Below are 27,525 nucleotides of genomic sequence, written 5' to 3'. Positions count from 1 at the left end.
CCTGCTATGTTAGTAATATACAAACATATTAGTTAATATTAATGTCTTATTAGACAGGACGAGACCTCCATTACGTGATTCATATTTAAATATAAAAATAGGGTTTTAGTCCTTCACAAATTTCATTATATATATATATATATATATATATACACACAGATACACACAAACACAGGTTTAAGGATCTCAAATCAATCATAAATGCTTACTTTAGTACGCATAACAGGCAAAAATAAACTTTAATAAGGCTAACAAAAGTAATAAGAATACAGAAATTGGAAATCACGGTACCAGAATTATAAGTATAGCAGGAATGAAACATGGAAACACATATTGTCATAAGCACGCTGTCTCAGGTTGGAAAAGCCCCCTGGGTCGACATTTGCTATACCTTTTAGGATTTTGAATGCTTGAATCAGATCACCGCGTAGTCCTCTTTGTTCAAGGCTGAATAGATTCAATTCTTTCAGCCTGTCTGCATACAACATGCCTTTTAAACCCGGGATAATTCTGGTTGCTCTTCTTTGCACTCTTTCTAGAGCAGCAATATCCTTTTTGTAACAAGGTGACCAGAACTGAACACAATATTCTAGATGAGGTCTTACTAATGCATTGTAAAGTTTTAACATTACTTCCCGAGAGAGAGAGAGAGAGAGAGAGAGAGAGAGAGAGAGACTTTAAAACATTTATAGAACAAAATTATACTGATCATAGAAAAATAAAAATGTCAGTTTCATTCTCCGAACTAAATTACCGTTACAAGCATATTAAGCATGTTACACAATAATTCAAGTAAAATAATGTAAGAATTATCTTCAGTTGAAACTTCATTAAAACACAATAAACATTTGAGTGTTATTGGGAAAACATACTTAAACAACGCTTAAAATTGCGTCTGCAAGATCTGTTATTAAAATGATTCTAAAACCAACTTAAATCAGTGAAGTTATTGCTATCTGTTACGTTTCAATCTGATACTTATTAGTAAATCTAAAACCCTGAGATTGTTACACAAGTTAATATTATACCCTTGTAAAGGTTTGTTTTTCAATTCACTTTTTTGAATAAGGACATTAGGAATTTCTATTCTCTTAAACATTCAATGTTTCATGGTAACAATTGATTTCATGGGTTGAAAGTCATGGCACCTCGTAACCACCAGGTGTCGCACTTCTTAACCCTTTATAGGAAGGAAGTTGTATCCTGGCTTCCAGACAGACTTTCTTAATTAACAGATAAGAATCAGCTATGTTTGTTTAGACCAAACTGGCAGGTAATCTAAACTAAAACCAATTTAAATCTTTACGACCCTCTGTTATTAATATCCAGTCCTTTGAAGTAGATCTTGAATGTTATGGGAGAAGGGTGGGGGAAGACACACTTAATTAACATCACAGCATCTTAAGCCTCATAGTTTAAGATTTGAAATGTCATTTTTACAAAGTACATTCAATTACAACTATGAATTTCTCCCACACCGTATGGGTTGAATATACAGACTTCTCAGGGGTTGGAGGCACTCGGCTTCACCTCGTATCACACAACGCTCCGAGGCGTCTGTATATTCGATGTATACAGACACCCTGTCGGGCCTTATTGCATACTAGGAATGTACTTTATAATTTAACGGCTTCAGAATACTAATATTGATCAATCTGTATCACCTGTAGACATTCACCAGAGTTCTCACAGTTTATATATTAAGCTGCTGTTTAAAACGACCAGAATTTCTGAGTGCGGGTGAATGAACACACACTCACATTCTGCCTAAACTTTCACAACTTGCATTTGTGTCTTTTAAGAGAACAGTAAGACGTACAAGACTTCCCACAGTGAATGCAGTGATAAGGTTTCTCTGCTGTGTTCCTTAATTGGTGCATTTTCAAGTTGCCTGACTGACAGAAACTCTTCCCACAGTAAGTACAGACATATGGTTTTTCTCCAGTGTGGAGTCGTTGGTGCATTTTCAAGTTGCCTGACTGACTGAAACTCTTCCCACAATTGCCACAGACATATGGTTTCTCTCCAGTGTGGATTCGCTGGTGCATTTTCAAGTTGCTTCTGTAACTGAAACTCTTCCCACAGTAAGCACAGACATGTCGTTTCTCTCCTGTGTGAATTATCTGGTGGCTTGCAAGTTCTCCTAATCCCCTGAAACTCTTCCCACAGTCAGCACAGATATGTCGTTTCTCTCCTGTGTGAATTATCTGGTGGCTTGCAAGTTCTCCTAATCCCCTGAAACTCTTCCCACAGTCAGCACAGACATGTGGTTTCTTGCTTGTGTGAATTATCTGGTGGATTTTAAGATCTCCTAATCTCCTGAAACTCTTCCCACAGCAATTACAGACATATAGTTTCTGTCCAGTGTGGATTCGCTGGTGAGTTTTCAAGTTGCCTGACTGACAGAAACTCTTCCCACAGTAAGTACAGACATATGGTTTCTCTCCAGTGTGGATTCGCTGGTGCATTTTCAAGTTGCCTGACTGACAGAAACTCTTCCCACAGTAAGTACAGACATATGGTTTCTCTCCAGTGTCGATACGCTGGTGCATTTTCAAGTTGCCTGACTGACTGAAACTCATCCCACAGTTACCACTGTCATAGTATTCCTCTCCAGTGTGGATTTGCTCGTGAAGTGTCAGGCTTTGTAAGTGTTTGAATCTTTTCCCACACATACTACACAGATACAGTTTCTCTCCTATGTGAATTCTCTGGTGTATTTTCAATTGGCTTGCCTTACTGAAACTCTTCCCACAGTCAGCACAGACATTTTGTTTCTCTCCAGTGTGGACTCGCTGGTGAAGTTTCATATAGTCTATACGATTGAACCTCTTCCCACAGTCAGCACAGACATACTCTCCAGTGTGAATTTTGCGGTGTCTTCTCAAGTCGAATGGATCACCGAAACGCTTCCCACAATCACCACAGTCATGTGGTTTCTCTCCTATGTGCATTTGCTGGTGGTCTATAAGATGCTTTAATCTATCGAATCTCTTCACACAGTTAGCACAGCCATATTGTTTCTTTCCTGTGTGGATTCGGTGGTGAAGTTTTAGGTTTTGTAACTGAATGAAATGCTTTCTAGATTCTGTACAGGACAGAGAGTCCTGCAAGCTGCTTGTTTTAAAATGGTTACCCTCCTCTTTAACACGGACAGGGTCTAGTTCAGGAAGCTCCTCTTTAATGTGGACAGGGTCTAGTTCAGGAAGCTCCTCTTTAATGTGGACAGTCTCCATCTCTGAATCCTGCCTTTCACAAGGATAACCCAGCTGTACCTTCAGAACTCGCAGGTGGTGTTTCACGGTGCTGTGGTGTCTGAAATCTGCCCCACATTCATGACAGTTATATGGAGTCTTTCCAGTGCCTGTTTGCTGCTGTCCGTTCAGGATTCCTGACTCCATGAAAGTCTCCACACATCCAGCACAGCGATGCAGAGTCTTTCCAGAAGATGTTTCAAGGTTTCCTTCAGGATTAAAACTCTCCCCACATCCAGGACAGGGAAGAGAGCCCTGCAAGCTGCTTAAGGGTTTAGAATTGAGAATAACCCTTTTAATATGGACTGATTCTAGTACAGAACTCTCCTCTTTAATATGGACTGATTCTAGTTCAGGACTCTCCTGTTTACTATGGACTGATTCTAGTACATGAGTCTCCTCTTTAACATGGACAGGATCTAGTTCAGGAAGCTCCTCTTTAATATGGACAGGCTCCATCTCTGAATCCTGCCTTTCACAAGGATAACCCAGCTGTACCTTCAGAACTCGCAGGTGGTGTTTCATGTTGCTGTGGTGTCTGAAATCTGCCCCACATTCATGACAGTTATATGGAGTCTTTCCAGTGCCTGTTTGCTGCTGTCCGTTCAGGATTCCTGACTCCCTGAAAGTCTTCACACATCCAGCACAGCGATGCAGAGTCTTTCCAGAAGATGTTTCAAGGTTTCCTTCAGGATTAAAACTCTCCCCACATCCAGGACAGGGAAGAGAGCCCTGCAAGCTGCTTAAGGGTTTAGAATTGAGAATAACCCTTTTAATATGGACTGATTCTAGTGCAGGACTCTCCTGTTTACTATGGACTGATTCTAGTACATGAGTCTCCTGTTTAACATGGACAGGATCTAGTTCAGGAAGCTCCTCTTTAATGTGGACAGTCTCCATCTCTGAATCCTGCCTTTCACAAGGATAACCCAGCTGTACCTTCAGAACTGGCAGGTGGTGTTTCACGGTGCTGTGGTGTCTGAAATCTGCCCCGCATTCATGACAGTTATATGGAGTCTTTCCAGTGCCTGTTTGCTGCTGTCCGTTCAGGATTCCTGACTCCCTGAAAGTCTTCACACATCCAGCACAGCGATGCAGAGTCTTTCCAGGAGATGTTTCAAGGTTTCCTTCAGGATTAAAACTCTCCCCACATCCAGGACAGGGAAGAGAGCCCTGCAAGCTGCTTAAGGGTTTAGAATTGAGAATAACCCTTTTAATATGGATCGATTCTAGTATAGGACTCTCCTCTTTCACATGGACAGGATCTAGTTCAGGAAGCTCCTCTTTCACATGGACAGGGTCCATCTCTGAATCCTGTCTTTCACAAGGATAACCCAGCTGTACCTTCAGAACTGGCAGGTGGTGTTTCACGGTGCTGTGGTGTCTGAAATCTGCCCCGCATTCATGACAGTTATATGGAGTCTTTCCAGTGCCTGTTTGCTGCACTAGTACAGGACTCTCCTCTTTAATATGGACTGATTCTAGTACAGGACTCTCCTCTTTAATATGGACAGGCTCCATCGTTGAATCTTCTCTTTACAAGGATAATCCAGTTTTGTCTTCTGAACAAATTTCCTAAAAAAAAAAAAAAAATACAATCTGTTAGGCCTTTTCTTAGATTCTATGAACTTGCCTTATCAATTCCTGACTCCATTCATTACCATGTTCAGAAATGTGCTGCACTGAGTGAGATGAAGGAGATTTTCTATAACAAGGAGGAAGGAGAGATGGACCAAAATCACAGAAACAAAGACAGTTCTAAACAGAGAAATATTCAAACATGTATAAAAAGCACCCACACATGTAACCACTCAAGCATAAGATCCTCAGGAATACTGCTTAGAAAATGACAGCATTTCTTTCACACAAGACAAAGGTTACTGTTGAAAAGTTTCTATACTGAAGTATCTTTTTAGTACAGTCAGCACCGCTATATTGGAAAAATAGCGTTTGCCATTCCCATTGATTTCAATAACAAAGGAATAACTTATTCAGTGTTTAAGCACGCTGTATATTTCGGGCAAACTCAGCTGTTTGGATCTCTATGTGCCATTCACGTAGATTTAATTAACAAGCTGCAACAGAAATACAATGATTCTTTGTTGTAAATCTCCCTCCTGACCTGTGGGGGCACTGAGCAGCGAGAACAGAGTTCCTTGGACGGGCTGGTCTGACAGTTCTTTCCCAGGGTTCAAGGGAAGTCGGCCAGCCTGAAAGTTGCGCTCGTTTACCAAGTGGTCATAAAAGGAGACGGAGAATCGTAATCTGTTCCTTCGCATTGATTTTGTGTGTATGAACCGAGAAGGACTGTGAGAGACCCCGTAACCACTGTTTCAGTATCGTGAGTGTTTTGTTTGTTTGTCTTTGTGTAATTCGTCTTGTTTGTGGGGCAAGACTCCATTGCAATAACGCACTGATGGACAACCACTTAACTTTCAGACCACGCAGAGTAATTAAAATTGGAAAACCTCAAGCCGTCAAAATGACTTCCGTGGCTAGCGTTAATGTGGTATACGCGAATTAAGTATCGTAACCACCCCTGATCTTGAGGCTCAAAGCAGGAGACGGAGACGGGATTCAGGGGCTAACAAAACTCCTTTACTAATTAAACAGGGTCTGTGTTTAGGTCAGGACCACACCACAAAAACAATACATCCTTCCACCTATCTCTAGCCTAAAAATTCACTCACTTTCTCGCTCGCTCTATTCCACACACAGAGAAGAGAACAGAGGAATACTAGGTCTCTAGATTACATGGTTCGCTCCCAACAGTGGCTCACATACAGACACACCCACAACTACCGAAACTAGTGGTATGGTCCCTCCTCGGAACAATACACAGGCACAGGGCCAGACGAAACAAGACAAACAAACGACACAAAACAAAAGTCTGAACTGAGCGGCTTGCTACAATATATTGAACTTGCATTCATGAAGAGATTTATTAAATTATATTTAGGGCAGCAGTGTGGAGTAGTGGTTAGGGCTCTGGACTCTTGACCGGAGGGTCGTGGGTTCAATCCCCGGTGGGTGACACTGCTGTTGAACCTTTGAGCAAGGTACTTTACCTAGATTGCTCCAGTAAAAAAACCCGAACTGTATAAATGGGTAATTGTATGTAAAAATAATATGATATCTTTTAACAATTGTAAGTCGCCCTGGATAAGGGCATCTGCTAAGAAATAAATAAAAATAATAATAATAATAATAATAATTTAGAGTTCTTGAGTAATTATAATTATTTAGAGGACTCGAACCCACCCCTAATTACTGTACTGGTGATTGGGGGGCATTTAGAAGGTTATTGTGTGGGAGTTTATACCATCCATCTCTTACTGCGGGTAGATCAAGTTATCACAAAACGCGCCCTAAACCAGAAAAAACTGAAGCCACGTTAAATCCTGTAGCACAGCTCGACAATGGCTTTAACTGATTTACCTACTGAATAAAAAGGCAACCATTCAAACAAACAAGAAACACCATATGATGCATGCAAAATATTATTATTATTATTTATTATTATTATTATTATTATTATTATTATAGTTGTTGTTAACAGAACATATTGGATGTACTATGCTATATTAAAAAAATGTAGCACAGTAACAATACTAATAATAATAATAATAATAAACAATGTGTTAGACCTGGGGCACTTCGTAATATACAATGTGTTTAAAACAGCAGTCGCTGTATTAATTAAAACTTCACTGGTTCCACTTTCAGTGAGGTTAAAATACTCACAAGTTGATTGCATTTGTTCGGCTAGGAGTACTGCATGCAAACACTGAATACGTCTTTGGAAAGCCCCGAATCTGTACTTTTAAACATGAACCAGGTAGGTGGCTTTTACGGTGCCCGAGTTATATGTGCGTAACCTTCAAGTCACCACTTGCAAAACAACACCTAGACAGACTTAATATTGTGTCGTTTTTTTCAGAACTGTTTACTTATTGCATTGTACGGAGTTTCTATAATGCTTAAAGACAGCGGCTGAGAATCATGTACGAGAGAATAAAGTCTCGCGGCACTTAAAATATCCAGCACCACTTTTATTTATTTTAACCAGAACTACTCAGAATGCGGCTCATAGTGCTTTCGTCACTGACACCCACTTCTTTAGAGACTGTTGTAGCGTTTCGGTCATTCTAAATTGGGTGAAAAATACAGTAGCTTGGTGTCTTCAAATATCTCTGCGGGATTCTCCCCACACTGAAAGATATTCGGGAGCAACTTGGAAAATGCGCGATCCCGCTGTGAAATTGAAGCCCTGGTACACACTTAGGGAACTGAAATTGAAACGGACTGCAGCTTACTTGATTGTAGTAAAACAACACTGACATTCACTAAATGTAGCTCTCAGATTGTGCTAATGAAAAGATCTCCAATATATGACAGTGTGCTTGTATTCAATATCGTAAATAGCAGAACAAACTCACTGCAATGTAAACCTGTACCATGTAATCCAAAGAGCTGTGTGTGTGTTACATGCTGTCAGATCAGGACTCCATTAACACTGAGCATGGGAGCTGCAGCATGCTGTCAGATCAGGACTCCACTAACACTGAGCATGGGAGCTGCAGCATGCTGTCAGATCAGGACTCCATTAACACTGAGCATGGGAGCTGCAGCATGCTGTCAGATCAGGACTCCACTAACACTGAGCATGGGAGCTGCAGCATGCTGTCAGATCAGGACTTCACTAACACTGAGCATGGGAGCTGCAGCATGCTGTCAGATCAGGACTCCACTAACACTGAGCATGGGAGCTGCAGCATGCTGTCAGATCAGGACTCCACTAACACTGAGCACGAGAGCTGCAGCATGCTGTCAGATCAGGACTCCACTCACACTGAGCATGGGAGCTGCAGCATGCTGTCAGATCAGGACTTCACTAACACTGAGCATGGGAGCTGCAGCATGCTGTCAGATCAGGACTCCACTAACACTGAGCATGGGAGCTGCAGCATGCTGTCAGATCAGGACTTCACTAACACTGAGCATGGGAGCTGCAGCATGCTGTTTCCATATTACAACTGGGTTCAATTCAATACACAACACTTGCAAAATACCTCAAATAGAAACATGCTAAATTAACGCAGTCATCAGCTCCATAGGTTAACCATTCAGCAGAATGAGGCAACAAACAAGTGAGTACAGACATGAAGTTACTGAGCAAGTTGTTGTATTTTAAGCAGTTGAATATGACAGCATAAGTATTTAAAAAAATAAATAAACAGGAAACAAAAGCAAAACAGGTTGTGAAGCTTATTTGACCAAAACAGCTTTAGCAGTGTTACTGCAAACACGTGCACAAGCAAACGAGACAAAAAGGTGATTTTAATGTTTCATGCTTCGTTTCTGTGTGGTGATACGTATCGTATCGTGAAGACACTGCCGATACCCGGCCCTATAGAAACCAGCTATCTAACAGTCACTTTAAAGAGCTCCTTCCCGACTTCAGTCTGCACGCATACCACAGGCACACCCCCACACGCTGCTGTTACACGACTCGCACAGACAACAGCATGAGAAAACAACATGCGATTTGAGAATATTTTCAAGCACTGTATAACCCTTAACCTGTGAGAGCACGTTGGTGATGACGTCATCACGCAGCTTCACCGAGCGCTTTTAAGCGGTGCTGTAGCTGGGATACCTATTCAATAAAAACAGGACCAATTCAACCCAAATAAATCACAATAATACCCTCCTTTCCAGGGTCCAAGCTTCACTGCAGTACAGAGCTGAGAAATAACATGAAAACTGACAGAGCAACTTAAACAAATCCACACTTCCAAATAGAAACTAGTGGGAAATGCTTTCCTAGAGCAGGACTGAGGACCGGAAACAAAAAGGACGGAGCGCGGAGGGCTCGAGCGGTTACGCGTTTTAAAAATGTTTAAATGTTTGATATTAATTGACCGGAATTGATTTTTTAAGTTTAGTTTTTTTAGTTTTTCGAGGAGCAGCGCGGCGCGGAAATGTTCCCGGACTCCCCTCTAAGTGGGCCTGTGTGTGTGTGTGTGAGATACAATTATTACTTTCGTACACGTTAAAAAAATGACCCTTAAAATATTTTCACATGAAGCAAAATTGTTTTCAGCAAAACTAATCAACTGTCTGTATCGATTAACAAATGGAATTGAATGCATTTATATTTAAAATCTTACTCGTTAATTCAGCCTCTCCAGCCTCCTCTCTCTCCTTCAGGGAAAAATATTGTGAGACCGAAGTGAAAACAAACCCGCCCCCTCTCTCGCCTGCCATTGGCTGCGAGGTCATTCTGGAACGAGGAGTCCCCCGGTGATTGGACGCGCTGGGGCTCTGCTCAGCTCTGTGGCAGTTTACCGTATAATCAAGAAAACAGGCGCATTGTTATAGTCACGTACCGTTCACTATATAAATAATAATAATAACAATAATCCATCCATCCTCATTAACCGCGTACTCCTTTACAGGGTCGCGTGAGCCGGAGCCTAACCCAGCATGCACGGGGCGCAAGGCGAGACTACACCTTGGACGGGACGTCAGTCCATCGTAGGGCACCACACACACACACTCACTCACAGGGCAATTTAGAGTGACCAATCAACCTGGACAGCATGTCTTTGGACTGTGGGAGGAAACTCGAGTACCCGGAGAAAACCCACGTGAACACGGGGAGAACATGCAAACTCCACACGGACAGTACCCTAGGTCGGATTCAAACCTAGGACCCTGGCGATGTGAGGCAGCAGCGCTAACCACTACGCCACCGTGCCACCCTAATAATAATAATAATAATAATAATAATAATAATAATCTCAATCTCTCTCCTTTTGAAATGAATGGCAAACCTCTCCCTGCTATTCTCTCGTCTCCCAGTAGATGGCGCCAGGGCTCCACGCAACTATGCACACCAGCAACATCCCAAACGTGACACGGGACCAGTGAGACGCACAGGCTGCTGAGAATGAAAGTATTTGCACGCTGTGTGTGTATGGCAGATGTTCCTAATGTTTTGGCCAGCTCTTTTGCACAGTGCTGTATTGTGTGTATTTGCATGCTGTGTGTGTGTATGGCAGGTGTTCCTAATGTTTTGGCCAGCTCTTTTGCACAGTGCTGTATTGTGTGTATTTGCATGCTGTGTGTGTGTATGGCAGGTGTTCCTAATGTTTTGGCCAGCTCTTTTGCACAGTTCTGTATTGTGTGTATTTGCATGCTGTGTGTGTATGGCAGGTGTTCCTAATGTTTTGGCCAGCTCTTTTGCACAGTGCTGTATTGTGTGTATTTGCATGCTGTGTGTATGGCAGGTGTTCCTAATGTTTTGGCCAGCTTTTTTGCACAGTGCTGTATTGTGTGTATTTGCATGCTGTGTGTATGGCAGGTATTCCTAATGTTTTGGCCAGCTCTTTTGCACAGTCCTGTATTGTGTGTATTTGCATGCTGTGTGTATGGCAGGTGTACCGCCCTGTCTCTTTACACTACAGGTTAACTCTGCAGCCTGTAAGGTTTGTGGATTCAGGTAAACATGGAATTAACTGCTTTGTTACGCTATAAGGATGAGACCAGACCATGTTTCAAATCTGAACAACGTTTACCATTTATTAGTTCCAAATCCCCACATTCCATTCTACATTGAACGCTATTGTTCAGATGCTTTCCTGTTCTTTGACACAGATGTGATGCACTGATATTTACTGAAGCAACTCCTTCTCTTTCAGATTTTGGGTTTATGTGTCACTGGAAGTTAAATACAACTTTTAAAAACTCAAGCATAATGTTACAATAGAACTAAAAAGAAACTTAATAATAAAACAAGGCCAGTGTTTTGTAATGGGTGTCCCTCACAAAATACACTGGCAGAGTCTTCGTGTCTCTTCAGACACTTCATGAAATGAATTCAGTGTCACACAGATCGGGTTTACTCAGATTATTTCTCTCACTCTTGAAGTTCATCTGAACACGATTAACACACAGCTTACTAATCATGCTAACAGAAACCCTTCTTACTGATTAAAATAGCTTGTTATTCTCATTCCAATGCAGTTTATTATGTATAGGAAGAGTTAAACAGATATGCGTTGGAAAGACAACAGGGTGTGTTTTAAACCTAGTGAAAGAGAATTCAATTGCATGAATGCTACAAGACTTCGAGGGATGTACTTAATACAACAATTTCAGAACAGTGTGTTTAATATCAATACATCTGTATCATCTGTTTACATTAATCAGTTCTCACAGTTGTTATATTAAGCTGCTGTTTAAGGACTGGAATTTCTGAGTGCGGGTGAATGAACACACACTCACATTCTGCCTAAACTTTCACAACTTGCATTTGTGTCTTTTAAGAGAACTGGAAGCAGTAAAACACTTCCCACAGTGAGAACAGTGATAAGGTTTCTCTCCTGTGTGACTTCGCTGGTGCATTTTAAATTGGTCTATCCGGGTGAAACTCTTAACACAGTTATTACAGTTATATGGTTTTTCTCCTGTGTGAAATCGCTGGTGCATTTTCAAGTTGCTTGACTGACTGAAACTCTTTCCACATTCATTACAGGTATGTGGTTTCTCTCCAGTGTGGATTCGCTGGTGAAGTTTGAACTCACCTGACTGTCTGAAACTCTTCCCACAGTCCGCACAGACAATTGGTTTCTCTCCTGTGTGGGTTCGCTGGTGGACGTTCAGGTTTGTTAAGTGTCTGAAACTCTTCCCACAGTCGTTACAGTGATGTGGCTTCTCTCCTGTGTGAATTAATTGGTGGTCTTTCAGATTTGCTAACTGACTGAAACTTTTCCCACATTTATTACATGAATGTGGCTTCTCTCCAGTGTGAATTCGCTGGTGTCTTTTCAAGTTGCCTGACTGATTGAAACTCTTCCCACAGTCAGCACAGACATTTGGTTTCTCTCCAGTGTGGATTCGCTGGTGAAGTTGCAGGTTTTGTAACTGACTGAAACTCTTCCCACACTCAGCACAGACATTTTGTTTCTCTCCAGTGTGGATTCGCTGGTGCGCTTTCAAATAGTCTACACGATTGAAACTCTTCCCACAGTCACCACAGACATGTGGTTTCACACCTGTGTGGATCTGCTGGTGGATTTTTAAGTTGTTTGACTGTCTGAAACTCTTCCCACAATCAGCACAGACATGTGGTTTCTCTCCAGTGTGGATTCGCTGGTGAAGTTTCAGGTTATGTAAATGTTTGAAACTCTTCCCACAGTCAACACAGAGATATGGTTTCTCTCCAGTGTGGATTCGCTGGTGACGTTTCAGATTTTGTAAATGTCTAAAACTCTTCCCACAATCAGCACAGACATGTTGTTTCTCTCCAGTGTGGATTTGCTGGTGAAGTTTCAGGTTTTGTGACTGACTGAAACTCTCTCCACATTCTGTACAGGACAGAGAGCCCTGCAAGCTGCTTGTTTTAAAATGGTTACCCTCCTCTTCAACATGGACAGGGTCTAGGTCAGGAAGCTCCTCTTTAATATGGACAGGCTCCATCTCTGAATCCTGCCTTTCACAAGGATAACCCAGCTGTACCTTCAGAACTCGCAGGTGGTGTTTCACGGTGCTGTGGTGTCTGAAATCTGCCCCGCATTCATGACAGTTATATGGAGTCTTTCCAGTGCTTGTTTGCTGCTGTCCGTTCAGGATTCCTGACTCCCTGAAAGTCTTCACACATCCAGCACAGCGATGCAGAGTCTTTCCAGGAGATGTTTCAAGGTTTCCTTCAGGATTAAAACTCTCCCCACATCCCGGACAGGGAAGAGAGCCCTGCAAGCTGCTTAAGGGTTTAGAATTGAGAATAACCCTTTTAATATGGACTGATTCTAGTACAGGACTCTCCTCTTTAATATGGACAGGCTCCATCGATGAATCTTCTCTTTCACAAGGATAATCCAGTTTTGTCTTCTGAACAAATTTCCTAATAAGAAAAAAAAAATACAATCTGTTAAGCCTTTTCTTAGGTTCTATGAACTTGCCTTATCAATTCCAGACTCCATTCATTACCCTGTTCAGAAATGTGCTGTACTGAGTGAGAGGAAGGAGATTTTCTATAACAAGGAGGAAGGAGAGATGGACCAAAATCACAGAAACAAAGACAGTTCTAAACAGAGAAATATTCAAACATGTATAAAAAGCACCCACACATGTAACCACTCAAGCATAAGATCCTCAGGAATACTGCTTAGGAAATGACAGCATTTCTTTCACACAAGACAAAGGTTATTGTTAAAAGCTTGACAGATTTGATAATGAAGTTTCTTTTTAGTGCTCTGAAAGATTTGCATGTATACCTATTGGTGCTTGTAAGCACCCACAGAACTAACCAGGCAAGAGATGCAATAAACATGAATATAAAGTGTGTAAACTTCCATTCCCATGTAAACCCCCACATTAGATTTGTTTAAACAGTTCTGCCTGTCAGCATCATGTAGAGCTCCTTGAAACTAAAGCATGAATCTGAAAGGTCTCTACATGCAACGACAGAAATAGAGATCACTCCACACCACCATTGTGATTCTCAATCTCTATAACTTAGATCAGACTTGTGTTCAGTATTAATTAAACTGATACGACCAGAAACACACAATCAAACACAGAGCGGTGAAGCTGAATCAGGACTGAAGAGTAAAAGAATAAGAAACTCACTTCAGGTATTGTCAGCAGGATATCTGCGAAAACAACTGTGGAATCCGTTTTTTGGGGTTTAGGCGCCTTGATGTCTGTAACACAAAACTGCCGCCTCTCCCTTTAGAAGGATGTGTCAATATTTATGAATGCGAAGTGACGTTCTCCTGTAAGGGGGAAAAAACGCCTATCACATGTTTGAATAAAATGAAGCGCAAGAAGGACAAAATAACAAATAAACTATTAATAATAACAATTTCATCAAATACAGATGCTTGTCAGAGCAGAGAGGTGCTGTATGAACACCAGCGGAACACAGGAACCCCAGATTCATGCGAGAGCTGTGAGGGGGACCCGACGCGTGAGAGTACTGCTGTGTACAAACATGGATTAAAATGAAACGCTGCGTTCAGGAAACTAAGAACAAGCACACTCAAGGTCTGTGTGCTGCACTCGTGTTGTTAACAAAATGCGTGGAAAACTTAAGAAACTTAAAATAAGGAATTCTTTTAATGAAGGTCTGTAATGTAGCAAAAAACTCAATAATTAAACAAAAATGGAAGTGAAAATGGTATCAAGCCGAAAAAAGTTATCTTTGTGAACTCCAATAAACCAACGTTATCTTTCGCCAGCCAAATCGTTGGGTGCCTAAATAGTTTTGTGTCCCACGAACAGATATATTTAGTCTGTTGCATCTTCTTTGGCAGCCGAAGCTATCCCAGATATTATTATTATTATTATTATTTATTTCTTAGCAGACGCCCTTATCCAGGGCGACTTACAATTGTTACAAGATATCACATTATACATTATTTCACATTATATAGATATCACATCATACATTATTTCACATTATACAGATATCACATTATTTTTACATACAATTACCCATTTATACAGTTGGGTTTTTACTGGAGCAATCTAGGTAAAGTACCTTGCTCAAGGGTACAGCAGCAGTGTCCCCCACCTGGGATTGAACCCACGACCCTCCGGTCAAGAGTCCAGAGCCCTAACCACTACTCCACACTGCTGCCCATATATAATATAATAGATTTGTTACATTTGTTACATGGTGATTACTATTATGAAATACTTGGGACTGTAATTAGGAAGTGTACTGCTGAGAAAAATGAACTAAACATTTAGGAAATTCAAAATTAAATGGAGTGCAACCAGCTTGCTCCTGAAGTGGCTCCAGCAATTGGGTTTGGTCGAGGAACCATTGGCTCCAAAAGAGTAAACAGCCCTGATTTGGAATTTATATTTAAATAAATTAATTTTAAAGAATAAACAGGTAACAGAAGCAAAACAGGTTGTGAATCTTAGGCCTGTTTGAACAAAAGTGCTTTACCAGTGTTATTACAAACACTTGCACAAACAAATGAGACGATTGTGTGATTTTAATGACCTTCAAGCATCAGATTAGATTAGATTATTTGTTTAATTAACAGACGCCTTTATCCAAGGCGATTTACAGAGACTAGGGTGTGTGAACTATGCATCAGCTGCAGAGTCACTTACAACTACGCCTCACCTGAAAGACGGAGTACAAGGAGGTTAAGTGACTTGCTCAGGGTCACACAATGAGTCAGTGGCTGAGGTGGGATTTGAACCGGGGACTTCCTGGTTACAAGCCTGATTCTTTAACCACTGGACCACACAGCCTCAGATGCATGTAACCCTATTCATGAATATTTTCTATAAACAACCATGCCTTGTCCAAGAGAGACAGTGTTGTAAACAAGTCATGTTTTATGCAGTTCCGTTGCCCAGGTGACGCCAACAACACACTCATAAAATAAACGTGCAGTCAGCTTCACGTTCACAAAATGAGAATAAATTAAACATTCCAGTAAAAACAGGACTTGCTTCAATTCAACCCAAATAAGTCACAATAATACACAGCGCCCCCCCCCCCCCCCCCCCCCTTTCCAGGGTCCAAGCTTCACTACAGTACAGAGCTGAGAAATAACATGAAGACTGACAGAGCAACTTCAACAAATCCACACTTCCAAATAAAAACTAGTGGGAAATGCTTTCATAGAGCAGGACTGAGGCGTGTGCTGACAGTGCGAGTCATAAACACACAAGCAGCGTTTCTCTCTATATATTATTATTATTATTATTATTATTATTATTATTATTATTATTTATTTCTTAGCAGACGCCCTTATCCAGGGCGACTTACAATCGTAAGCAAATACATTAAGTGTTACAATACAAGTAATACAATAAGAGCAAGAAATACAATAACTTTTGTTCAAGCAAAGTACAAGTGTGACAAACCACAATTCAATAATACAGCAGATAATAGTGATAGTTACATCAGGATATGATTAAATAGTGATAGTTACATCAGGATATGATTAAATACAAAATACTACAGGTATTCTAATGAATGCCTGGTATTTGGACAGCGCGTACATTAGCCTTGTTTTAAAAACATGTTGAAATGTTAGGTATTAAATTACCTGAATTGTTTTTTTAAATTGTGTTGCTTCCCAGTCCTCTCGGTGGGCCTGCGTGTGTGTTTATATACAATTATTATTTTAGAAACACGGAAAAAATGACCCGCTTTCTTAAAATATTATTACACGAAACAAATTGTTTTCAGCGCAACTAATCATATATACATGTCTGTACCGGTTAACAAATGTAATAAAATGAATTTATATTTAAAATCTTACTCGTTAATTCAGCCGCTCCGGCCTCCTCTCTCTCCTTCAGGGAAAAATATTGTGAGGGACCGAAGCGAAAACAAACCCGCCCCCTCTCTCGCCTGCCATTGGCTGCGGGGTCATTCTGAACCGAGGAGCCCTCCGGTGATTGGACGCGCTGGGACTCGGTTCCTCGAGGCGAAGGGGGGGGTGGGAGGCATGATGGGAGCTGTAGTTCTGTGTCAGTTTACCTAAACAGTCGCATTTTTACACAAGGGTACCGTTCAGTGTATTAATAATAATAATAATAATAATAATAATAATAATAATAATAATAATAATAATAATAATAATAATAATAATGTCTGTGGTGATGTATATGAAAACATGAGATTCATTTATGTATTTTAAACAAGCACACAGATAATATCTTTATTAATTATTTTTGAAATGGATAAATGGATAAAGGTTATCAGTTGATCTGTCAGTCAATAACATGTATATAATAGCCGGTTTATTTGTTAAGTTACAAATGGCTAATAATACCTTGTATCACTGTCATGTATAATACAAACACATGAGTTAATATATTCATTTAAATTCGAGTATTAACTTTCCAGATACCGTTTGGAGTCTTAATAATCTCTCTCCCATTGAAATGAATGACAAACCTCTCCCTACTATTCTCACGTCTCCCAGTAGATGGCGCCAGGACTCCACGCAAGTACTGGCTGCAGGAAAACGACACAGCGCCGGAGTAACAAATCTGTGTGCAGTTTCACAGTCAATACGATTGCATGGCTGCATGTTTAATACATTGTTCCACTAGACTTCAGTTTAACAGTATTTTTGCTTCAGTCTAATCAATCGTGGGAAACCACTGAATCTACAATTGCATAAGAGCTTCTACAGAAACTACAATATTATTCCTGAGTGAATGTTTGCTACATTCTACCAGAGTTCAGCTTTCTGTGCAGAACTAGTTCATCAGAAACTAGATTGATGACTTTCCAGTTAGTTTACATTCTCCATTCTAGTTCCAGGCAGGCAGAACATTGCTTAAATTACTGGCTTTGGAAGAATGTAGTAAACTAACACAGACACCAAGAAGAAGGGATTATATAGCAGTGTCAAACTGTACAGGATTTCAAAGTTCAAAGTTATAAACGGGACTACTTTTTCGGTCCCTTTATTGGCGTAAGGATATTTAATAAAAGAAAAACATTTTTTGCCCTAAAAAGTATTTTGGCTTTTTTTCAATTCCACGGTTTGACCTGGATTATAAATGCAATATGGTCCTTCAGGGTGCCTGCTGTTGTGCATATTTATGAAGATATAATATTTATCATTAATACCTCAATATCCTAGGCCACCCCCTGCTATGTTGGTAATATACAAACATATTAGTTGTTAATGTCTTAATATACAGGACTATGCCTCCGTTATGTGATTAATATTTTTATATAAAAATAGAGTTTTAGTCCTTTAAAATTTCATATTTCTTATAGAATTATATTTAGAATTCCATTATTCGATTTTTGAACTATATCAAAAGAACTATGAACAGAATAGAAAAATATGTTTTTCAGTTTCAATATCAAGAGAGGTTTACCAGTCAAGTAACTAAGTCAATAAACTAACATTAAAAGTGTACAGGTTTCAGGATCTCACATCAATCATAAATGCTTACTTTAGTACTCATAACAGGCAAAAAGAAACTCAACCCATAAAAACGATTAATTTTATTAAGGCTCACAAAAGTAATTAATTAGAAATCATGGTATCAGAATTTTAAGTATAGCAGTAATAAAACATTGAAATAAATACTTTCAAACGCAAGCTGACTTCTGTATGTTTACGTAAAAGTTCAGTTTGGAAGCAGCTTCAATTGCATTTAGTAGGAAGTTGTAATCTAGAGTTGCTACAGAACTTGTAGATAAACTCAATCAATGTTTAAATGGTTCAGACGTTCACATTGTTTTCAAATGCACACAATAGCATCAGTTCAGTTAAAGTCTTATCTTCTTTCAGTTGTTCAGAGTAGAATCGCTTGTATTTTTAATCTCACAAAGTGTTACTCTGTATTCAATGTTTTTACTTCTGGCTTGCATCACAGCATCTTAAGCTCATAGTTTAAGATTTGAAATGTCATTTTATAAAGTACATTCAATTACAACTATGACTTTCTCCCACGGCGTATACGTTGAATATACAGACTTCTCAGGGGTTGGAGGCACTCGGCTTTGCCTCGTATCACACAACGCTCCGAGGTGTCTGTATATTCAACGGATTGCATGCTAAGAATGTACTTTATAATGTAACGGCTTCAGAGCACTGTGTTTAATATTGATAAATCTGTATCATCTGTAGACATTCACCAGAGTTCTCACAGTTTTTATATTAAGCTGCTGTTTAAAAAGACTGGAATTTCTGAATATGGGTGAATGAACACACACTCACATTCTGCCTAAACTTTCACAACTTGCATTTGTGTCTTTTAAGAGAACCGGAAGCATTGAAAGACTTCCCACAGTGAGTGCACTGATAAGGATTCTTTCCTGTGTGGAATCGCTCGTGGATTTTCAAGTTGCCTGACTGACTGAAACTCTTCCCACAGTAAACACAGACATATGGTTTCTCTCCAGTATGGAGTCGTTGGTGAAATTTCAAGTTTTGTAACTGTCTGAAACTCTTCCCACATTTACTACACAGATACGGTTGCTCTCCTGTGTGAATTCTCTGGTGACTTTTCAAATGGCTGGACTGACTGAAACTTTTCCCACAGTCAGCACAGAGATACAGATTCTCTCCTGTGTGAATTCTCTGATGTGTTTTCAAATGGCCAGACATCGTGAAACTCTTCCCACAGTAAACACAGACATATGGTTTCTCTCCAGTATGGAGTCGTTGGTGAAATTTCAAGTTTTGTAACCATCTGAAACTCTTCCCACATTTACTACACAGATACGGTTTATCTCCTGTGTGAATTCTCTGGTGTGTTTTCAAATGGCTTGACTGACTGAAACTTTTCCCACAGTCAGCACAGACATATGGTTTACCTCCTGTGTGAATTCTCTGGTGTGTTTTCAAATGGTCTGAACGACTGAAACTCTTCCTACAGTCAGCACAGACATGTCGTTTCTCTCCAGTGTGGAATCGCTGGTGACGTCTCAGATTTTGTAACTGACTGAAACTCTTTCCACATTCTGTACAGGACAGAGTCTCCTGCAAGCTGCTTGTTTTAAAATGGTTACCCTCCTCTTCAACATGGACAGGGTCTAGTTCAGGAAGCTCCTCTTTAATGTGGACAGGCTCTATCTCTGAATCCTGCCTTTCACAAGGATAACCCAGCTGTACCTTCAGAACTCGCAGGTGGTGTTTCACGGTGCTGTGGTGTCTGAAATCCGCCCCACATTCATGACAGTTATATGGAGTCTTTCCAGTGCCTGTTTGCTGCTGTCCGTTCAGGATTCCTGACTCCCTGAAAGTCTTCACACATCCAGCACAGCGACGCAGAGTCTTTCCAGGAGATGTTTCAAGGTTTCCTTCAGGATTAAAACTCTCCCCACATCCAGTACAGTGAAGAAAGCCCTGCAAGCTGCTTAAGGGTTTAGAATTGAGAATAACCCTTTTAATATGGACTGATTCTAGTTCAGGACTCTCCTCTTTAATATGGACTGATTCTAATACAGGACTCTCCTCTTTAATATGGACTGATTCCAGTACAGGACTCTCCTCTTTAATATGGACTGATTCTAGTGCAGGACTCTCCTCTTTAATATGGACTGATTCTAGTACAGGACTCTCCTCTTTAATATGGACTGATTCTAGTGCAGGACTCTCCTCTTTAATATGGACTGATTCTAGTACAGGACTCTCCTCTTTAATATGGACTGATTCTAGTACAGGACTCTCCTCTTTAATATGGACTGATTCTAGTACAGGACTCTCCTCTTTAATATGGATTGATTCTAGTGCAGAACTCTCCTCTTTAATATGGACTGATTCTAGTGCAGGACTCTCCTCTTTAATATGGACTGATTCTAGTACAGGACTCTCCTCTTTAATATGGACTGATTCCAGTGCAGGACTCTCCTCTTTAATATGGACTGATTCTAGTGCAGGACTCTCCTCTTTAATATGGACTGATTCCAGTGCAGGACCCTCCTCTTTAATATGGACAGGCTCCATCTTTAATTCTTCTCTTTCACAAGGATAATCCAGTTTTGTTTTCTGAAAAGATTTCCTGAAAAGAAATAAATCTGTTACAATTGCTTTCTTAGATTCTATGAACTTGCGTTACCAACTCCAGACTCCATTCATTACCATGTTCACAAATGTGCTGCGCTGAGTGAGATGAAGGAGATTATCTATAACAAGGAGGAAGGAGAGATGGACCAAAATCACAGAAACAAAGACAGTTTTAAACAGAGAAATATAAAAAATATGTATAAAAAGCACCCACACATGTAACCACTCAAGCATAAGATCCTCAGGAATACTGCTTAGAAAATGACAGCATTTCTTTCACACAAGACAAAGGTTATTGTTGAAAAGGTTGAGAGATTTTATAATGAAGTTTATTTTTAGTACTATGAAAGATTTGCATGTATACTTATTGTTGCTTGTAAGCACCCACAGAACTAACCAGGCAAGAGATGCAATAAACATGAATATAAAGTGTGTAAACTTCCATTCCCATGTAAACCCCCACATTAGATTTGTTTAAACAGTTCTGCCTGCCAGCATCATGTAGAGCTCCTTGAAACTAAAGCATGAATCTGAAAGGTCTCTACATGCAACGACAGAAATAGAGATCACTCCACACCACTATTGTGATTCTCAATCTCTATAGCTTAGATCAGACTTGTGTTCAGTATTAAATAAATTGATACGACCAGAAACACACAATCAAACACAGAGCGGTGAAGCTGAATCAGGACTGAAGAGTGAGGATGAATTGCAGTGAACTGGAAGCAGCGTCGGACGCACTAAAGCAGCAGGACGGCACTAAACCAGTACGCAAGTTAATACCAATTGCAAGGAACCAAGCCGCTCCAGATAGTCCCCAGCTGCGGATTCAAATCCGTCTCAATTGAAACGAACCCAAAGTAACTGCTGTTGCCCTCTAGTGGAGTAAAACACAACGCTAATAACCTCTTCACACTTGCACGCCCGAGCCGAGCCCTCACAGTACGGCTAGTTTCACACGGGTCATTCTGTCAAGCCGAGCAGAGTTGGAACCATGAAACTCTGGCCTCGCAAGGTATCTGGTACTGGCTCCGTGCTGAGCAAGGCTGGGGGCGGGGTTAACTCATACAGCATTTCTGATCACATCTATACCTTTTAGCCTCTGCAACACACCTTTGGTCCTATAAACGAGCTGCATTTTTCCTCTGAAATGACAAGTACATCTGAAAACTAATTATATATATATATATATATATATATATATATATATATATATATAGCCCTAGATTTCAAATAAACGTTTTAATCATGTACCTTTGATACTGTTTTCAGGTAACGCAATACAATTTCAGTGAATATGCTTTAACTATAAGCAACTATTTGATATATATAGGTTCGGCGCAATTCAACTTTTCTGTAATTACGCAGCAGTGTCGGCCAACCTGGTCTCATAAGTGAAACGTCATCACGGTGACGTCTTGCCGAGGTTCTGGAAACGTTACATAGTTAACGTGTTGCTCGATCTACCAGCATGCTTTGCGGCTTCGTTACCAGTCCACCCGTTTGAAATGTGCACGAAAAAGACATGGCATTTATTTTTCACTTCAATATGTTTCATATAATAAAAAACGTGTCTTTGTTTTTGTACAGGGATCCCTTTATATATTTATCTGACACTGAATTCCACATTTCGGATTATTAATAAGGGTTTATAGAGCGATGGCCAACAGTTTTGCATCACCTAGAATTTTAGGATTGAAACATAATAAAAAAGTATATATATATATATTCTAAGATAGTTTGGAAACACTTGCGGATTCTACATAATTCAGAAAAATTAAAAAAAAGTATTTCTTAAGGCCCCAGTTGTAGCATTCAAAAGAGAAGCTAATTTAGGTGATATTTTAGTTCACAGTAAACATAAAAGAATAATTGACAAAATAGGTTATACGAATATGTGCACCTGTAGATGTAAAGTGTGTAAATACATGGACAAAAGTAAAAATATAATTAAACATAAGAACACCACATATCCACTAAAAACTAATACCTACTGTAAAAATAGCAATGTTGTTTATGGAATAGCCTGTGAAAAATGTGATGAAATCAAATATGCTGGAGAGACTGGAACTACTTTATATAAAGGAATTCAGAACCACCTTTCATTAATTAGAAATAAAAAAATGAATGAACCAATAGTACAGCACTTCACCAGTCAAGGACATGACATGAATGATGTAAAGTTTGTAGTATTAGAACAGCTAAAATTAGACAATGCGACATATAGAAGAATAAAAGAAAGTAAATGGATAAATAGGCTGAACACGATTATGCCAGCGGGACTCAACAGAAAAGAATGAACTAATTAACTTCAATAAATATATAACATTTAAATAAATAAACAAAATTCATTCAAAAGTTGTGCATGCTGATGCGCTGGGGAGGCCAAATCTAGACTGATCCTCAGAGCCAGCATTGCATGATATAATAAAAATATAAGTTTATATAAAGTAGTGTTAATTAGAATTAATACAGATTCAAAGATAGAAGTACAAATGATGTCACAATATATAGAACACCATTAGATCATGTAAGAATAAATCATGGATTTTAATGTAAGCAATAACAAGTAGCTTTCATACCTCCAATGTTTTGATTAAAACACAGGCTCCCTTGAGAAAGATATGTACAACATATCGAAACGTTGGGCAGCTGGCTCTTTGAGCTTATACATATAGATAGATAGATAGATAGATAGATAAAATTTAGCATAATGTAATCAAAGAAACTACTAAATGATATCGCAAAAGTCTACCGGAAGCCATAATAGTAGTACAGTGTTTCACTATCGAGTTTAAAATGCCAAATTTTTCAATTTGTCAGTTTTTTTGTTAATTATATGTAAAGCTGCGAAGCGGTACGTAAAGTAATATATTAAGGAAACACTATTCTGCAGGTTTCATTTCACTTGATGAAGCACAATGTGCGATGCAAACCTTTGTCCGGATCTGTAGGTTAGTCCCCATATCATCGGTCTGACTTCAGTGAAACCAATTCCCGGGCTCGTGTGTCTGCTGCGCTGCAGCCAGGATTCAGTTATACCGATATATAGACTATATTATATATTATAGTGTTTTCTAGTCCGCATTTTTGTCCACTCGATGTGAACGGAATCACTGGTACGCTGAAACTGCCCCCCCCCCCCAAAAAAAGTTTTGTTTTGTTTACAAGGTGGCGGCGCGCGCGAACGCAAACGCTCCCGCGCAGCGCGGAGGGCTCGAGCGGTTACGCGTTTTTAAAAATGTTTAAATGTTTGATATTAATTGAGCAGATTTATTTTTTAAATTTTGTTTTTTTAGTTTTTCGAGGAGCAGCGCGGCGCGGAAATGTCCCCGGACTCCCCTCTAAGTGGGCCTGTGTGTGTGTGTGAGATACAATTATTACTTTCGTACACGGAAAATAAATGACCCTTTCTTAAAATATTATTACACGAAGCAAATTGTTTTCAGCGCGACTAATCAAATGTAAGTGTCTGTACCGTTTAACAAATGGAATACAATGAATTTATATTTAAAATCTTACTCGTTAATTCAGCCTCTCCAGCCTCCTCTCTCTCCTTCAGGGAAGAATATTGTGAGGAACCGAAGCGAAAACAAACCCGCCCCCTCTCTCGCCTGCCATTGGCTGCGAAGACACGGTGAAACGAGGAGTCCTCTGGTGATTGGACGCGCTGGGACTCTTCTAACCAATAGGGAATCAGCTCTGTGACAGTATGCCGTATAATCAAGAAAACAGGCGCATTTTTTTCGGGTACCGCTCAGTGTATTAATAATAATAATAATAATAATAATAATAATAATAATAATAATAATAATAATAATAATAATAGTGGTGTATATAAAAAAAGGAGATTAATTTATATATTCAAAGCAAACCCACAGATAATAGTTTTATTCATTATATCAAAATTGATAAATATTACCAGCTGATCAGTCAGTTAATAGAATAATAATAATAATAATAATAATAATACATTTATTCATTTTTATGTAGCGCCTTTCACCACTATCAGAAAGTAGGCTGTGAACTGTGACAAGGAAATGTTGGTTCATATATAGACTAGCCGGTTCATTTATAAAGTTACACATGGCTAATAATACCTTGCATCACTGTCATGTATAATACAAACACATGAGTTAATATATTCATTAAAATTCGAGTATTAACTTTCCACATACCGTTCTCTCCCATTGAAATGAATGACAAACCTCTCCCTGCTATTCTCACGTCTCCCAGTAGATGGCGCCAGGCCTCCACGCAGGTACTGGCTGCTGGAAAACGACACAGCGCCGGAGTAACAAATCTGTGTGCAGTTTCACAGTCAATACGATTGCATGGCTGCGTGTTTAATACATTGTTCCACTAGACTTCAGTTTAACAGTATTTTTGCTTCAGTCTAATCAATCGTGGGAAACCACTGAATCCACAAGTGGATAAGAGCTTCTACAGAAACTACAATATTATTCCTGAGTGAATGTTTGCTACATTCTACCAGCGTTCAGCTTTCTGTGCAGAACTAGTTCATCAGAAACTAGATTGATGACTTTCCAGTTATTTTACATTCCCCATTCTAGTTCCAGGCAGGCAGAACATTGCTTAAATTACTGGCTTTATTGTATTCTAAACTCTGGAAGCATGTAGTAAACTAACACAGACACCAAGAAGATATACATTGTGCTAAAGCCCTCGACTCGACCTCCATTGCACTCTTTAAAATCACAGCATTTCCGGAGTTTTGCAAAAAAAAAATTGCTGAAATAAATAATTTGTAACCACAGGACATCTAGTGAGGCTAACACCTCGCCAATTCGCAAGCCTCATCGTCTCCAAGGCGGTGCTTCGGCAGTGCAGGGTGTGCAAGGAGGGCTCTGGTCACTGACATCAGCAGGGCGGGTCAAGGAGGTGAGTGGAGACGCACCGCTGCACACCTCGTGGGAACATTCATCTCTGCACCGCACCATGTTCTGAATTTTGGCACACAACATAAAATAAAACGAACTTGTGAACCAACAATGATGTCTTTATGCATGTATGTATTTGTATTTATTGAAATCTATTTATTGGTCTTGTTTTTTTTTTTTTTTTACTATTTTATTTATTCGCTACTTGTAGTTTTATTTACAATTTTAAGTATTTAGTATTTGATTTATTAATTGTGTTATTTACTTATTTTACCTCAAAGCTCGTTCATGGTCTTGTTGGATAAACTCTATTTCTCCTCAAATGTTGACTTTTACACAGTTGTTATTATTATTATTATTTATTTCTTAGCAGACGCCCTTATCCAGGGCGACTTACAATTGTTACAAGATATCACATTATTTTTTACGTATAATTACCCATTTATACAGTTGGGTTTTTACTGGAGCAATCTAGGTAAAGTACCTTGCTCAAGGGTACAGCAGCAGTGTCCCCCCACCTGGGATTGAACCCACAACCCTCCCGTCAAGAGTCCAGAGCTCTAACCACTACTCCACACTTGTAATTTTACTTAATAATTTATTTGTCATTTCTGTGTTTTTATATTCCAGCATGTTCTGAATTATGTAAATAGTTACTGGGGAAAAAAGGATCTTCAGGTTCTAAGCTTTTAAATGATATATGGTTTTTTGGTGATTTGATACAATTTGAATGACTTACGACACTTAAAAACAAGTGTGTTAAGCTGCTGTTTAAAAAGACTGGAATTTCTGCGTGCGGGTGAATGAACAAACACTTACATTCTGCTTAAACTTTTACAACTTGCATTTGTGTCTTTTAAGAGAAGCAGAAGCCGTAAAAGACTTCCTACAGTGAGCGCAGTGGTAAGGTTTCTCTCCTGTGTGGATTCGCTGGTGAAGTTTCATGTTTTGTAAATGTCTGAAATTCTTCCCACAGTCAGCACAGACATACTGTTTCTCTCCAGTGTGGATTTGCTGGTGCAATTTTAAAATGCTTATCCGGCTGAAACTCTTCCCACAGCAGGGACAGTGATGTGGCTTCTCTCCTGTGTGAATCTGCTGGTGTCTTTTCAAAGTGCCAGACTGACTGAAACTGTTTCCACAGTCAGCACAGACATGAGGTTTCTCTCCTGTGTGAATTCGCTGGTGCATTTTCAATTTGTCTACCCGACTGAAACTCTTCCCACAGTCATTACAGTGATGTGGCTTCTCTCCTGTGTGAATTAGCTGGTGAAGTTTCAGGTTTTGTAAATTTCTGAAACTCTTCCCACAGTCAGCACAGACATACGGTTTCTCTCCAGTGTGGATTCGCTGGTGACGTTTCAGGTTTTGTAAATGTCTGAAACTCTTCCCACACTCAGGACAGATATATTGTTTCTCTCCTGTGTGGATTTGCTGGTGCAATTTCAAGTTGCCTATCCGGCTGAAACTCTTCCCACAGTCAGCACAGACATGTCGTTTCTCTCCAGTGTGGATTCGCTGGTAAAGTTTCATGTTTTGTAACTGACAGAAACTTATTCCACATTCTATACAGGATATAGTGCCGTCAAAGCTTCCTTCAGTATTCAGACTTTTCCCACATCCAGGACAGGGAAGAGAGCCCTGCAAGCTGCTTAAGGGTTTAGAATTGAGAATAACCCTTTCAATATAGACTGATTCTGGAACAGGACTCTCCACTTTAATACGGACTGATTCTAGTGCAGGACTCTCCTCTTTAATATGGACAGGCTCCATCGTTGAATCTTCTCTTTCACAAGGATAATCCAGTTTTGTCTTCAGAACAAATTTCCTAAAAAAAACAAAAAA

The 27,525-nt window shown here is 39.7% G+C and overlaps 5 protein-coding genes across 11 annotated transcripts in view; all 5 read right to left on the bottom strand.

Moving 5' to 3' along the window:
* The window catches only part of LOC117962850 (zinc finger protein 583-like), a 37,815-nt gene that overhangs the window by 5,118 nt on the left and 5,172 nt on the right, over positions 1 to 27,525 (bottom strand). The gene's annotated exons all lie outside the window — the stretch shown is intronic.
* Positions 1 to 27,525, bottom strand: part of LOC117967209 (gastrula zinc finger protein XlCGF7.1-like) — a 96,011-nt gene that overhangs the window by 67,693 nt on the left and 793 nt on the right. The window lies entirely within an intron of this gene.
* Positions 227 to 16,615, bottom strand: LOC131724910 (zinc finger protein 271-like). 2 transcript variants are annotated; one of them, XM_059017928.1, is made up of 2 exons: positions 16,559 to 16,615; positions 227 to 4,829 (listed from the first exon to the last, which is right to left on the bottom strand). In XM_059017928.1, exon 2 carries the CDS (start codon positions 4,773 to 4,775, stop codon positions 1,776 to 1,778), a length of 3,000 nt encoding a protein of 999 aa, XP_058873911.1. In that variant the 5' UTR covers positions 4,776 to 4,829; positions 16,559 to 16,615; the 3' UTR covers positions 227 to 1,775. The 2 variants fall into 2 exon arrangements, with proteins under 2 accessions (XP_058873911.1, XP_058873910.1); XM_059017927.1 differs by lacking the exon at positions 16,559 to 16,615 and adding an exon at positions 9,428 to 9,493.
* LOC117971058 (zinc finger protein OZF-like) lies at positions 10,664 to 24,361 on the bottom strand. Of its 3 annotated transcripts, none has more exons than XM_059018014.1 (3): positions 24,302 to 24,361; positions 13,893 to 14,038; positions 10,664 to 13,164 (listed from the first exon to the last, which is right to left on the bottom strand). In XM_059018014.1, exon 3 carries the CDS (start codon positions 13,107 to 13,109, stop codon positions 11,562 to 11,564), a length of 1,548 nt encoding a protein of 515 aa, XP_058873997.1. In that variant the 5' UTR covers positions 13,110 to 13,164; positions 13,893 to 14,038; positions 24,302 to 24,361; the 3' UTR covers positions 10,664 to 11,561. The 3 variants fall into 3 exon arrangements, with proteins under 3 accessions (XP_058873997.1, XP_058873998.1, XP_058873999.1); XM_059018015.1 differs by lacking the exon at positions 24,302 to 24,361 and adding an exon at positions 16,343 to 16,552; XM_059018016.1 differs by lacking the exon at positions 13,893 to 14,038 and having other exon boundaries at positions 24,302 to 24,357.
* Positions 18,168 to 25,681, bottom strand: LOC117967255 (gastrula zinc finger protein XlCGF57.1-like). Of its 4 annotated transcripts, none has more exons than XM_059017973.1 (3): positions 25,579 to 25,681; positions 24,958 to 25,050; positions 18,168 to 20,774 (listed from the first exon to the last, which is right to left on the bottom strand). In XM_059017973.1, the coding sequence occupies exons 1-3, from the start codon at positions 25,659 to 25,661 to the stop codon at positions 19,004 to 19,006; spliced, it is 1,947 nt and encodes a 648-aa protein (XP_058873956.1). In that variant the 5' UTR covers positions 25,662 to 25,681; the 3' UTR covers positions 18,168 to 19,003. The 4 variants fall into 4 exon arrangements, with proteins under 4 accessions (XP_058873956.1, XP_058873959.1, XP_058873958.1 ...); XM_059017976.1 differs by lacking the exons at positions 24,958 to 25,050; positions 25,579 to 25,681 and adding exons at positions 23,362 to 23,444; positions 23,716 to 24,026 and having other exon boundaries at positions 18,169 to 20,774; XM_059017975.1 differs by lacking the exons at positions 24,958 to 25,050; positions 25,579 to 25,681 and adding an exon at positions 24,302 to 24,366 and having other exon boundaries at positions 18,169 to 20,774.

Source organism: Acipenser ruthenus, chromosome 58, assembly GCF_902713425.1.
Source record: "Acipenser ruthenus chromosome 58, fAciRut3.2 maternal haplotype, whole genome shotgun sequence".
In the NCBI taxonomy this organism is placed as follows: domain Eukaryota; kingdom Metazoa; phylum Chordata; class Actinopteri; order Acipenseriformes; family Acipenseridae; genus Acipenser; species Acipenser ruthenus.
This window is presented reverse-complemented; position numbering and strand designations above follow the sequence as displayed.

Excerpts from the sequence above, each read along its gene's own strand:
- LOC131724910 (XM_059017928.1), bottom strand. The coding sequence starts at position 4,775 with ATGGAGCCTGTCCATATTAAAGAGGAGAGTCCTGTACTAGAATCAGTC.
- LOC117971058 (XM_059018014.1), bottom strand. The coding sequence starts at position 13,109 with ATGGAGCCTGTCCATATTAAAGAGGAGAGTCCTGTACTAGAATCAGTC.
- LOC117967255 (XM_059017973.1), bottom strand. The coding sequence starts at position 25,661 with ATGTCAGTGACCAGAGCCCTCCTTGCACACCCTGCACTGCCGAAGCAC. Across the intron at positions 25,051-25,578 it reads GAGGCTTGCGAATTGGCGAG|CAGCCAGTACCTGCGTGGAG; the intron begins GTGTTAGCCTCA and ends GTCGTTTTCCAG. Across the intron at positions 20,775-24,957 it reads CATTTCAATGGGAGAGAACG|GAAATCTTTTCAGAAAACAA; the intron begins GTATGTGGAAAG and ends ATTTCTTTTCAG.